The following is a 14,333-nucleotide window of genomic DNA, read 5'->3' on the forward strand; positions in this document are numbered from 1 at the left end:
CCATTCTTCTGTCAATGAACATTTGAGTTGTTTTCAACTTTTGGTTATTGTGAAATATGCTGCTATGAACATTGGTGTATAAATATCTGTTTGAGTCCCTGCTTTTGATTGTTTTGGCTATATACCCAAAAGTGGAATTGCTGCATTATGTGGTAATTTTTTTTTTTATAATGAATCATTTATTTACCTTTATTGACATCTTTATTTCTTCTTATAGCTAAGTTACTAGCTGGTGTTCTTTCATTTCAACCTTCAGGACTACTCATAACGTTTTTTCGCAGTGCAGGTCTAGTGGTAACAAATTCCCTTATCTTTTGTTTGTCTGGAAATGTCTTAATCTGCCTTACTTTAGAAGGACAGTTTTGCCAGGTATAGGATTCTTGGCTGACAGCTTTTTTTTTTCTCTTAACACTTTGAATATATTAGCCCACTGCCTTCTGAACTTCAAAGTTTCTGATAACAAATCTGTCCAAAATCTTATCAAGGATCACTTGAATGTGATGAATTGATTCTCTCTTGCTGCTTATTATTTGGTAATTTTATTTTTAATTTTTTGAGGAACTGCCATACTATTTTCCATATTGGCTGCACTATTTTACATTCCCACTAGCAATGTGCATTGTTACAATTTCTCTACTCATCAACACTTGGGGTTTTTTTTTTTGTTTTATTTTTTGTTTTGTTTGTTTTGACCATGTTGCAGCCTGTGGGATCTTAGTTCCCTGACCAGGAATCAAACCCATGCCCCCTGCAGTGGAAGTGTGGAGTCTCAACTGCTGGACTGCCAGGGAAGTCCCTGCCTATTTTTTTTTTAATTATTTTATTTTATTTATTTTATTTTATGCTGCATTGGGTCTTCATTGCTACACACAGGCTTTCTCTAGCTGCAGTGAGCGGGGGCTACTCTTCATTGTGGTGCGCGGGCTTCTCATTGCAGTGGTATCTCTTGTTGTGGAGCACGGGTTCTAGGTGCGAGGGCTTCAGTAGTTGTGACACGCGGGCTCAGTAGTCGTGGCTTGCGGGCTCTAGAGCGCAGGTTGAGTAGTTGTGGTGCACGGGCTTAGTTGTACCGTGGCACGTGGGATCTTCCCAGACCAGGGCTTGGACCCATGTCCCTGGCGTCAGCAGGTGGGTTCTTAACCACTGCACCACCAGGGAAGTCCCTCTGCCTATTTTTAAATTGGGTTGTTTGGTTTTGTTGTTGTTGTTGTGTTGTAGTAGTTCTTTATGTATTCTGAATATTAACCCCTTATCAGATACGTCATTTGCAAATATTTTCTCCCACTCTGTGGGTTGCCTTCTCATACTGATTATATCTTTTAATGATGAATAGAAGTTTGAAATTTTGATGTAGTCCAATTTATGTGTTTTTACTTTTGTTGCTTGTGTTTTGTTTTTTTTTTTTTTTTTTGTCTTTGCTCTGTGCCATGCAGGATCTTAGTTCCCTGACTAGGGATTGAACCCCATGCCCTATGCATTGGAAGCACAGAGTCCTAACTACTGGACCACCAGGGAATTCCCTGTTGCTTGTGCTTTTGATCCAAGAAATCATTGCCAAATTTAATGCACATATAGCTTTCCCCCCATGAGTTTTATAGTTTTAGGTCTTACATTTAAGTTTTGATCCATTTTGAGTTAATTTTTGTATATGATATTCTGTTCTTGTTGAAAATCACTTGACCATATATGCACGGATTCATTTCTGGGCTCTCTATTCTGTTCCAGTGGTCTTGTGTCTGTCTTTATGCCAGTACTAAACTTTTTTTTTTTTTGGTGGCAAAAACACAAAATATGAAATTCAACCTCCCAACAGTTTGCAAGTGTACAGAGCAATATTTTGCAAGCATACAGTGCAATATTGTTGACCACATGCATGTTGTGTAGCGGATCCCCCTGAGCCCCCCACATCCTACATGACTGAAGCTCTGCATCCACTGAACAACTCTCCACCTCCTCCTCCTAGCCCCTGAGTTTGACTACTTTAGATAGCTCATGTAAATGGAATCATGCAGCATTTGCCATTTTATGAGTGACGTATTTTACTTGGCACAATACCCTCAAGGTTCATCTATGCCTTTGCAGCACATGACAGGATTTTTAAGACTAAGTGATAATCCATTAAGACTGAATGGATACTCCATTCCATGTATGTATCACATTTTCTTTATCCATTCATCCATTGAAGGACATTTAGTTTGCTTCCACCTCTTTGCTTTTGTGAATAATGCTGCAGTGAACGTGGGTGTGCAAATATCTTTTTGAGATGTTATTTTCAATTCTTTTGGGTATATATCCAGAAGTGGAGTTGCTGGATCACATGGTAGTTACATTTTAAATTTTTTGAAGAACCTCCATACTGTTTTCCATAGTGTCTGCACTATTTTATATTACCATCAGCAGTGCATAAGAGTTCCAATATCTCCACATACTCACCAACACTTACTTTCTGGTTTCTTTTTCTTTTTTTTTTTTCTTTTTTGCGGTACGCGGGCCTCACACTGCTGTGGCCTCTCCCGTTGCGGAGCACAGGCTCCGGACGTGCAGGCTCAGCGGCCATGGCTCATGGGCCCAGCCGCTCCGCGGCATGTGGGATCTTCCCGGACCGGGGCACAAACCCGTGTCCCCTGCATCGGCAGGCGGACTCTTAACCAGTGCGCCACCAGGGAAGCCCTCTGGTTTCTTTTGATAGTGGCCATCTTAACAGGTATGAAGTGATATCTGATTGTGCTTTTGATTTACATTTCCCTGATGACTAGTCATGTTAGCATCTTTTTGTGCTTGTTGGCCATGTTTATACTGTCTTTAGAGAAATGTTTTTTTTCAAGCCCTTTGCCCAATTTAAAATTGGGTTATTGGTTTTTATGTTGTTGAGTTGTAGAAATTCTTTGTGTATTCTGGATATTAACTCCTTGTCAGATGTATGGTTTGCAAATATTTTCTCCCATTCCATAGATTGCTTTCTCACTCTGGATTTTGTGTTGCGCAGAAGTTTTTAGAGTTTGGTGTAGTCCTATTTGTTTTATTTTTGCTTTTGTTTCTTGTGGTTTTGGTGTCATATCCATGAAGTCATCATCAAACCCAGTATCATGAAATTTCTTGTCCCCCATGCTTTCTTCTTGGAGTTATAGCTTCAGGTGTTACATTTAGGTCTTTAATCCATTGTGAGCTAATTTTTGTATATGGTGTAAAATGAGAGTCCACTTCTTTCTTTTGTCTATGGATATTCCTTTTCCCAACAGTATTCATTGAAGAGACTCTCCCTTCCCCATCTTATAGTTTTCTCATCCTTGTTGAAGATGATTTGTCTATATTTTCGAGGGTTTATTTATTGGTGTTCTGTTTTTTCCCATTGGTCTATATATCTGTCTTTATGCCAGTACCATACTCTTTTGATTGCTGTGGTTTCATAATAAATTTTGAAATCAAGGAAATATGAGACCTCCAATTTTGTTCTTAGCTGTTTGGGACCCCTTGAGATTCCATATGAATTTTTCGATGAATTTTTCTCTTTCTGCAAAATAAGTCCTTAGGATTTTGATAGGGATTGCATTGACTCTGTAGAGCATTTCGGATAGTATTAACAACTGTAGTAAGTCTTCTAATCCTTGAACCCAGGATGTCTTTTCATTTATTAGTGTCTTCTTTAATTTCTTTCACAAGTATTTTATAGTTTTCAGTGTACAGCTTGCTTTATTCCTGACTATTTTGTTCTTTTTGGAAGCTGTTGTATATGCAGTTTTCTTAATTTCGTTTTCAGATCGTTCATTGTCAGTATATAAAAACAACTGATTTGGGGGTGTTGACTTTGTATTTTGCAACTTTGATGAATTCGTTTATGAGTTCTAACAGGTTTTGGGGAATCTGGAGGGGTATCTACATATAAGATCATGTCGTACCTGAACAGTCATCATTTGACCTTTTCCTGTCCAATCGGGATGCCTTTTATTTGTTTTTCTTACCTAATTGCTCTGGCTAGAACTTCTAGTACTATGCTGAATAGAAGTGGCAAAAGTGGGCATCTTTGTCTTGTTCCTGATCTTACAGAGTTTTGAAAAGTTTTCAGTCTTTGAACATTGAATATGATGTTCATTGTGGGGTTTTCATATGTAGTCTTTACTACGTTGAGACAGTTTCCTTCTTTACCTAGTTTGTTGAGTGTCTTTATCATGAAAGGGTGATAGCTTTTGTCAAATGCTTTTCTGCATCAGTTGAGATATTTATGTGGTTTTCCCCCCTTTATTCTGTTAATATGGTGCATTACATTGTTTGATTTTTGTATGTTGAGCCACCCTTGCATTTCAGGAATAAATCCCACTTGGTCATGGTGTATAATTCTTTAATACACTGTTGAATTCAGTTTGATACTATTTTTTTGAAGTTTTTTTTCCATTAGTATTCATAAGGGATATTGGTCTGTAGGTGTTTTTTTGTTTTTTGGGTTTTTTTTTGCGGTACGCGGGCCTCTCACTGTTGTGGCCTCTCTGGTTGCGGAGCATAGGCTCCGGATGCGCAGGCTCAGCGGCCATGGCTCACGGGCCTAGCCGCTCTGTGGCATGTGGGATCTTCCCGGACTGGGGCACGAACCCGTGTCCCCTGCATCGGCAGGCGGACTCTCAACAACTGTGCCACCAGGGAAGCCCCTGTAGGGTTTTTTTTTCCTTGTAGTATCTTTGTCTGCCTTTGGTATCAGGGTAATCCTGGCCTCATAGAATGAATTCGGAAATGTTTACTCCTCCTTTTCAATTTTTGGGTTGAATTTGAGAAGGATTGGTGTTAATTCTTCTTTAAATGTTTGGTAGAATTCACCAGTAAAGCCGTCTGATCCTGGGCGTTTCTTTGTTGGGAAGTTTTTGATTACTGATTCAGTCTGTTCACTAAGTATAGTAATATAGTCTATTCAGATTTTCTGTTTCTTCTGGATTCAGTCTTGGTACATTGTATGTTTCTAGGAATTTGTCCATTTCATCTGGATTATCCAGTTTGTTGGTGTACAGTTCATAGTATTTCCTGTAATCTTTTTTATTTCTGTAAAGTTAGTAGTAATGTCCCCACCTTCGTTTCATTTCTTTTTGCTTGGTTAAAATCTAGATAAAGGTTTGTCAATTTTGTTGATCTTTTTGAAGAATCAAATCATGGTTTTTCTGTGTTGTATTTTATTTATCTTTGCTCTAATGTTTATTATTTGCTTTCCTATGCTAGCTTTGGGCTTAGTTTTTTCTTTTTTTCTAGTTCCTTAAGGTATAAAGTTAGGTTGTTGATTTGAGATAATTTTTCTTTTTTTAATTTAAGTGTTTATGTATAGCTATAAATTTCCCTCTTAACACTGTTTCACTGCATCTTACAAGTTTTGGTATGTTGTATTTCCATTTTCATTTGTCTTAAAATATTTTCTAATTTCCCTTCTTTGACCCATTGGTTGTTTAAGAATTGATATTTAATTTTTACATATTTGTGAAATTTCCAGTTTTCCATCTGTTAATTTCTAGTTGCATTTCATTTTTGATTGGAAAACATACTTTCTGTGATTTCAGTCTTTCTGCATTTATTAAGACTTATTTTGTGGCCTAACATCTAGTGTATCCTGGAGAAGTTTCAGCCTTTTTGAGGTACATTTCCTGTTTCCTGCACTGGGTCCCAGCTGAAAATCTGGACTATTTTCCAGGCCCCCTCTTCCTTGGCAGGCTCTGAATTCTACTTTTCATCTCCCCAGTCTCGTGTGACTGCCCAAATCTCTTCAGCTTTTTAGCCTCTTGTCTTCTACTTTCAAACAGGCAAATTCCTTGTGGAGAAAGGTGGAGCCACATATTAGGCTGAACTCTCTGGAATCTGTGGCCTCATGTTCTGGATGTCTTGGTAGTTCTGATGTCTTCAAACAAGTTCTTCTTGATATTTAATCAATTTTTTTCTACTTTTTTTTGGCTGGAAGATTGGTGTACAGCCAGCTAGTGTGGTAAAAACAAAGTTGAAACACTTGATGAATGCTATGAATGCTAAGGCTTCAGGTATAAAACTAATTCCTGTATGTTAAAAAGCTTCACTATGCTTTCCAAAAAAAAAAGTGTAATTTAAAGTTTTACAAAAAGGATTTTATGATATCATCTGCATCTTTGTTTTTTAAATGTATATCTTGGAGATACTTCTATATTAGGGCTACAAATCTATATTTATTTTTAAAGACAGTTCCAAAGGACACGTTAAAAAATATTTCAAACATCATCAAAGGTGCTTGAAAAAGAAATCTTCTTTGCATCCCTACACCCAAGTTAATAGTTCCGCAGAAGGAAATATTTGTTTTGTTTTGTTTTGACTTTTGGTTCTGCCCTTCATTTTTGAGATCTTTACTTTTAAGGAGATAGAAATGTTTGTCAGAAAGACAGATAATAAGAATGATATAATTGGTATTTTTTGCTGGTTTCTGCCATTCAAATTAAAGCACAACATGACACTGTACAATCAATGAACTTTTTCACAAAGGTTCTGACCTGGTGGGTTGACAGTTAGATTTCACTAGGGAGAAAGACTTCATACTAGTTTAATTTAATAGGCAATATTGAGTTTTGTTTGTTCTAAATTTTGTTTTTTAAACACAGATACAGAAAAACCACACAAAACAAATGTATAACTTGGTGAATTAAGGTAGGTCTTTGAGTGTCTTTTAATCTGCAGGTTCTTTCTCTCCCTGTTGTGTTGAGGAATCTGGGCCTTTTGACCTGTTGAGTTTCCTACAGTCTTGATTTTGTTGATTACATAGTTAGGATGCAGTTCTGCTTTCCCCTTTATTTCCTGCAAATTACCTCCTAGATCCAGAGGCTTAATGAGATGCAGATTTGATCCTCTTGTCCTTTTGGTGATGAATTTGAGGAAATTTTTGAGCAAGGCTCTGTGAATGATTCTGCTCCAAGAGGCATCCATTTGGTGGATGGGTGGTCTGGAGGTTCTAAGATGGCTTCACTTACATGCCTGACACTCTGGTAGGAATGGCTGGAAGGCTTGACTTAACTGGGCTCCACTTGCTTTCCGTGTAGTGTTAGGTCTCTTTACATTGTCTCTCCAGCAAAGTCTCCATGTTGTCTCTCTACTAGAGTAGTCAGAGTTCTTAATGGTAAGTGTTAAAGAATATGTGGACATATATTAAAACCACCACAGTAACCAATGAATATTTTGGGGAGATGGTTTGTTGTATTTTATCATTTATCCATGAATCTTGCTTGTAGCAGATATTTCTGATGTGTTCTAATGGTGGTGATTTTCTGTTTCCCTCATTCCTTCCACATTTATTAACTAGCATTCTTCTGTTAAAAAAGATGTCTTATATCCTGCAAATAACCTCTCCCCAGTTATTTATTCAGTTGTTATTTACATCAGTATGGACTCATGGATATTGTTTTATTTTTGAATTATAATCCAATACTGTCATAATTTGTTACTCCCAGGTTTTCTAGTTTAGGCCATTGGGAGCTTTTTCAGTTGGCTCCTATGTCCTTTGGACTTTAGGCTAGTTTTTATTTATTTATAATTTTTATTATTGCTTTTGGCTGTGTTGGGTCTTCATTGCTGCACACGGGCTTTCTCTAGTTGCCATGAGCGGGGGCTACTCATGGTTGCGGTGCACAGGCTTCTCATTGCGGTGGCTTCTCTTGTTGCGGAGCATGGGCTCTAGGTGCGTGGGCGTCAGTAGTTGTGGCTCGTGGGCTCTAGAGCGCAGGCTCAGTAGCTGTGGCGCACAGGCTTAGTTGCTCCGCAGCATGTGGGATCTTTCTGGACCAGGGCTCGAACCCATGTCCCCTGCATTGGCAGGCGGATTCTTAACCACTGTGCCACCAGATAAGCTCCTAGGCTAGTTTTTAAAATGTTTTTCTGGCCTACTTTCTTCGTAAGCGTGCTATTCTTCTCATTATCCGCACCGGCCCCCAGTTGCTATACATATGGCATTTGAGTTTATTTATTTGAGCTTGTTTATTTGAGCTTATTTATTTGAGCTTATTTCTTGTGAAATTAGTTTTTTGAACTTTTGGAAGGAGGCATAGTTAAGGATAGTATTCCCAACTTCATAGAGCTTCCTTTTCTCTTGTTTTCAGATAGTATTTACAGATATGGTAGTTTGATTTCTAAGATTTCCGAGCTTTGTTATTACCTTCTCCTTTTTTTCCTTTGTCTCTGTTGTACTTGTCCTGTATAGAATTGACTTTTCACAGCAGTTTCTCCTCAGTTTGGGGCCCTGCCCTGGCTTTTCAGTTTTTTGTTTTGTTTTGTTTTGTTTTGTTTTGCGGTACGCGGGCCTCTCACTGCTGTGGCCTCTCCCGTTGCGGAGCAATAGACTCCGGATGCGCAGGCCCAGCGGCCACGGCCCACGGGCGCAGCCGCTCCGCGGCATGTGGGATCTTCCAGGCTGGGGCACGAACCCGTGTCCCCTGCATCGGCAGGTGGACCCTCAACCACTGCGCCACCAGGGAAGCCCACTTTTCAGTTTTAAGAGTTTATAGAGGCTAGATTGTTCCATCTCCTTAGACCTTGCATAGGCCTCTTTAACTCATTTGCTTTTGGATTGGGCAAAACCTCTTCTGTTTTCATCTACAGATTCATTCCCTGTGCTTTCTAGTGAATACCTGTTGACTCTTTTGATATTCTCTGCTCTTAGATCCATTAGATACCCTATTGTTTCCCTCTGCTTCTGCCTTTTACTGAAGTTGAAACAGGTCTTACAGATGTCACTGGCTTGTCCCCATCCACTTATATTTTGGGGTTCCTGGAGATAATTAGATAATACCTAGTTTTGTTGTAAATGTCTGTAGTGCTTTGGTTTTGCTCTTTAGTTGCTCTGTTTTTATGAGGACATTTATGGTGATTCCAAGGCTGCTTATTTGCTATTATATTTTAAAGTATCAATTTGAGGGAGGTATATTTTGATGGCATATTAAATCGTAGATGTGCTTGGGTTACTGGTTAGATAATGAATGGCTAAAAACTGTGGCTTGGAAGATTTTTTGTGACAGTATGCTAGGGGTAAAAACGACAAAAAATTAATAAATACATTTTATCTAGAAGGAAGTTAATGTTTCATGCTTGTTTTTTCACCAACTTATTACTTGATTAAAGCTAAGTTTTATGTCATTTATCATTGTGAGTTTTAGAGTCTTTTCAGTTTACTTTGGGAACTGAGTCTTTGGGAACTGAGTCTTTTCAGTTTACTTTGGGAGCTCATACAGGCCATTTCCTTGACTTGCCATTTATCTTTGGAAAGATCTTGAAGAATCATTGTGTATTACTTGTGAAGTGCTCTATCTTCATAAGAAATTGAGTAGGTAAATCTCTGATCTTTCTTTACAGTTGGCTCTGTTCCTGAATTGGGATTGAAAAAGATTTTCAGTCCATTATTAACAGCCCATTTTAGCCTGCTCCCACTCCCATGAAGAGGCAGTTTGGTATAGAATTGCATTAGAATTTATCGCTTGTTAATTAGTTGCCTACTTTATACTGCATGAGTTTGTTCCAAAAGTTATCTTTCAAAATAAGGCTTTGTTTTATAACTGTTACTAGCTGTTAGAGACCAAATTCTATGCTTTTGCTCTCTTTATTATTTCCATAGATGCTCCTGTGGAAATGATTTTAGTCGCATATACAGTACTGTGCCAAATATAAAAACATTAGAAAATAACTGAAGTATGTGAAATAGTTTTTGTAGTTTTAGTCAGGTCCTAAAGATTGAAATGTAGGCCTATTGAGACCAATATGAAATATATTCTCCTACTTATAGATATATTAAAATATCTTCCAGACTCAATTCTTAGAGTGAACAAAAGCTTACTTATTTTAAGTGGAAAAGAGAAGAAACATCCAACCTATAGATTAGGGTTGGAAGCTATACAGTGACATTTTAGTTTTAGTAGAAACTTTTGGGACATTTTTCTTTATACTCTCCCCCCTACACAATTAATAATTCTAGTCAGCAGGATTAGATCTGTTTATTCAGTTGATAACTGTCATGCCTTCCTACAATTAGAAGATTTTAGGTAATACTTTTGTTGAGCACGGCCTATAAATATATACCGTAGTGTGAAGTTTTGGCTGAATTAGTGGGCAATTTAGCTTGTCAGATTTTTCTTTCATTATACTTTGGTCTAAATAAGTTTGTGTATGTATTGAGGTTGTATGGCATAAACGTTGTTTAGAAAAGTAGTTTTTAAGACTCTTTTTTTGTCTGATCTACTTTCAGGTTCATGCATGGGAGATTTCAGACCAGTTGTTACAGATCCGGCAAGATGTGGAATCATGCTATTTTGCTGCACAGACCATGAAAATGAAGATTCAGACCTCATTTTATGAACTCCCCACAGACTCTCATGCCTCTTTACGGGACTCATTACTAACCCATATCCAGAACTTGAAAGACTTGTCACCTGTCATTGTAACTCAGGTAAATCCTATGCTTCTCATTAGGAAAATTTGTAAGACCATTTGGATTTATCAAGTTAATTTTGATTGACATTGCTTGCTAGCCCATGTGAAGTGATGTTAACTTTTTTACAGACTCATTGCTATATTCTTATAGGTGAATAGAAAGTGAATATTTAAATCTTTGTATTCATCTTAGAATTCATTTGATACCAAACTAGAGTACCAAAAAGTGGGGGAGGTGACACACACACACACACACACACACACACACACACACTCCGCTGTTAAAATTGTAGATGGTAAAGTACTGTCCTGGGTCAGAAGTCTACATACCTGTCTTTTAAAAAAAATCCTTTCTAGACTGATTGGCTAGTAAAAGTCTCATGAATGAAGTGGTGAACTAGAGCATCTGGCCTTTCCACCTTAGGTAGGGAAATACATTAGAAAGGAAAACTAGAAGCTTTAGTGAGTACGTACTCACATGTGTTCTCTGCTTGGCGTAGAAGTGTTCTTGCAGGGGAAGTAGGCTTTTGCATAAGCCTTCAAGATAAGACATGAAGAGAAGGGAAATGGCAATCCATTACTTGAGGAGTGAGTCAAAGGGCTGACTTTGTCAGTAGCTTTGGCTTTTTGGCAGAGTATAATTTATATGTCCATGAAGTTCTGTGGTATTGCCAAATAAAAGTAAGTATTGATATATTCTGAGGAAAATCTATAGTCTGTTCTTTCTGACTTTTTTTGTTATTTTTTTGGTTTGGTTTTTCATTTTTAAAGGTTAACTTTTAAATCCCAGCAATTTGTAGTTAACCCAGAAGAATTTACATGATACGTAGCTGTGGGAGTGAGAAGGAGGGTGGTGTCACAGTTTTAGTTGTCATATTGTTTGGAAGAAATTTAGTTTCTTTGCTTTCCAGTTAATATTGATGCTAACTCTATTTCTGTTCATCTGTCTATTCATTTCTTTAATCTCTTTTTACTCAGCTGGCTTTAGCAATAGCAGACCTTGCTCTACAGATGCCTTCCTGGAAGGGATGTGTACAAACATTGGTAGAAAAGTAAGTAACTTGTATTGACTATATGCTAGCGTTTACCATTAACCTAACACAGAGAAATCTGTTAGCAATAGCTAGACATTTGGCCTATTCCCCCCAAACTCTTAACGTAGAATTATTTATTAACCTTTGTTAGATTAAAAGAAAATCATTTAAAATTTAAATACTACAGAAATATGTCATGTGGGACCTAAAAGAATTTCATAGTTTACACACACACACATACATGCGCTTCTTGAATTAACTGCAACGACTTAAAAGAACTTCATAGTTTACACGCACACACACACGCTTCTTGAATTAACTACAACAACGTATTTCATTGCCTTGTGGATCACTCGCACTGTCATATCAGTGGTTTTTATAAAAACATTGTCAGAATGTTTAAGATTATATTAAATTGAAAGTTGTTATGAGTATACATTCTTACCAATTGGGGTTTATTTCATGCCTATAAAAGGGACAGTATTATTTTTAGATACATGGAGCTTGCTGCTTTGAGTAAAGTATTTCCTCATGGTCTTGGCAAGATAATCTTGATATTTGCTTGCATTTTGGCATTTGGTTAGGAAATTATTTTTGAGCAAAGTGGATGTCCTTTTTACCACCAACTATAGTATGTCATTAAAACCTTTACGTGGATAATTTATTTTTTGTTCTAAGAAACTTTTTATTAATAATATTAATATATACTCTGAAAAAATTTTAGCAGTATGGAAGCTTTCAAATTAAAAAGTACATACCTTCCCCTCTTCCTATTCCTGTATTTTATAAGTAACCACTATTGGTGATTGACTATATAGCCCTCTAGACTTCCCTTTAAGCATTTTATTTTATTTTATTTATTTTTTAATTTTTTTATTTTTTTGCGGTACGCGGGCCTCTCACTGTTGTGGCCTCTCCCGTTGTGGAGCACAGGCTCCGGACGTGCAGGCTCAGCGGCCATGGCTCACGGGCCCAGCCGCTCCGCGGCATGTGGGATCTTCCCGGACCGGGGCACAAACCCGTGTCCCCTGCATCGGCAGGCGGACTCTCAACCACTGCGCCACCGGGGAAGCCCCCTTTAAGCCTTTTAAAATAAATAAGTGCGTATATATTAATATGCACACACATGTATTTTTTTCAATTGTATGTAAAAATATGTTCATATCCTTTTTTTTGCTTAATATGTTGTGGACATCTCACGTTATGACATAGGTACTTGTTATAATGGTTGTATATGTTCCATTGTATGATATCTGTAACCTTTTTTATCCTGTCTAATTATGGAGGACCTTTATATTTTTCCAGTATTTTTGCTATTATAAAAAAGTACTTGTGCATATACATGTATATGTGAGATTTTTCTGACAGATAAATTTCTGGAAGTGGAATTGCTGGGTCAAAGATTATTATGCAAGTTGAAATTTTGATTTCTAGATATCTTTCCAAGAAAGTATATCTATTTTTCTCCCCTTTAACAGTAGTGAGAATTCTACTTTTGTTGTTGTGGTTGTTCTGATGGCTGTTGTTATCTTATGTGATTGTGTGGGGCTGTGATTGTGAGTGTGGTGCACATTCTGAATAACTTATATCTCTCCTCTTTTCTTTCCTAGATATAGCAATGATGTAACTTCTCTGCCTTTTCTGCTGGAAATCCTTACAGTGTTACCTGAAGAAGTACATAGTCGTTCCTTACGAATTGGAGCTAACCGGCGCACAGAAATTATAGAAGATTTGGCCTTCTATTCTAGTACAGTGGTATCTCTATTGGTGAGTATGTTTGAAATACTGAGTTGCTGCCTAGGGGCAAAAAGCCTTGGTGGTTATTTAGTAATTCAATTACACTATTGTAAAATAGCTTTCTTAGCAAAATTTGACAATGATAATACGGTGGCATTTATATAATACTTCACAGTTAAAAAGTACTTTCAGAAGCTGTACTTTTTGAGCTTCTAAGTAATGCTTTGAGGGTGGTGTTCTCTGCATTTTATGAATGAGAAACAGGCTTTAGAGTGACACTACTGCTAATTCAGAGTTTGAACTCAGGTCTTCTGATTACATGTCCCTTGCTCTTCTGCTTCTTCATGCCACTGACTGTAGGCTCTTGATCAAGGACTGCGCTAAGGGAAGTGTGTATAAATTTACTTAAGGAAAGGATCCTCTCTAAGGGATAAATTGAGATTTTTTGATAGGGTGGTGGTACAGGACTTTACTTGACCTTTGAGCCATATCACAATTATAGATTAGCTAATACTACACCATCCTTTAAAAAAGAGTTAATTTTTGATTAGGTGGAAATTTTAATGCCCTAGACCAGGGTGGGTAAATTTATGGTCCATGGGCTGGTCACCTATTTTTGTAAATAAAGTTTTATTAGAACACAGTCATGCCCATTCAGTTACATGTTGTCTGTGTCCATAATTTTGGGCTAAAACGGCAGAATTGAGTACTTTTCACAGAGGCCATATGGTCTGCAAAGCCTAAAATATTTACTGTCTGGTCCTTTATAGAAAAATTTTGCTGATTTCTGAACTACTAGATGGTATTAAATTGATTATCTAGCTCACATCTCATTTTTAGGTCTTTATTGTCCAGCTCAATTTTCTCAACAGTGTGGTTTATAATAGATTATTTTTCAGGAATGTGTTTCAGTACTTCAGCATCATAGAACTTTTTATTTGAAAAAACAAAATTTTGTTTAAAATTGTGTTCAGTTTGGTGTTAGAAATTCATTGGAAACTTTTTTAAGTTAAATGTATTTTTCAATCAACCATTCATTTTAAAGAAATAGTGTAATAGAAAATGTAGATAAACAAATTACATTCAAACCACGTGGGATCACACTATTTATTAATCCTTTAGCACATATCCTCTGTGAACATATATACAGATTTTGAAAATCCA

At 37.2% G+C, this 14,333-nt stretch overlaps 1 protein-coding gene across 3 annotated transcripts in view; it reads left to right on the forward strand.

Moving 5' to 3' along the window:
• Positions 1–14,333, forward strand: part of TNPO3 (transportin 3) — an 81,101-nt gene that overhangs the window by 16,780 nt on the left and 49,988 nt on the right. For all 3 annotated transcript variants that reach the window (XM_060305346.1, XM_030853773.2, XM_030853771.2), the window contains 3 exons: positions 10,214–10,414; positions 11,377–11,450; positions 13,043–13,199. In XM_060305346.1, the coding sequence (XP_060161329.1) occupies positions 10,214–10,414; positions 11,377–11,450; positions 13,043–13,199 (432 nt within the window). The remainder of the gene's footprint in view (positions 1–10,213; positions 10,415–11,376; positions 11,451–13,042; positions 13,200–14,333) is intronic.

The sequence above is a fragment of the Globicephala melas genome, chromosome 9, assembly GCF_963455315.2.
Source record: "Globicephala melas chromosome 9, mGloMel1.2, whole genome shotgun sequence".
Taxonomy (NCBI): Eukaryota; Metazoa; Chordata; class Mammalia; order Artiodactyla; family Delphinidae; genus Globicephala; species Globicephala melas.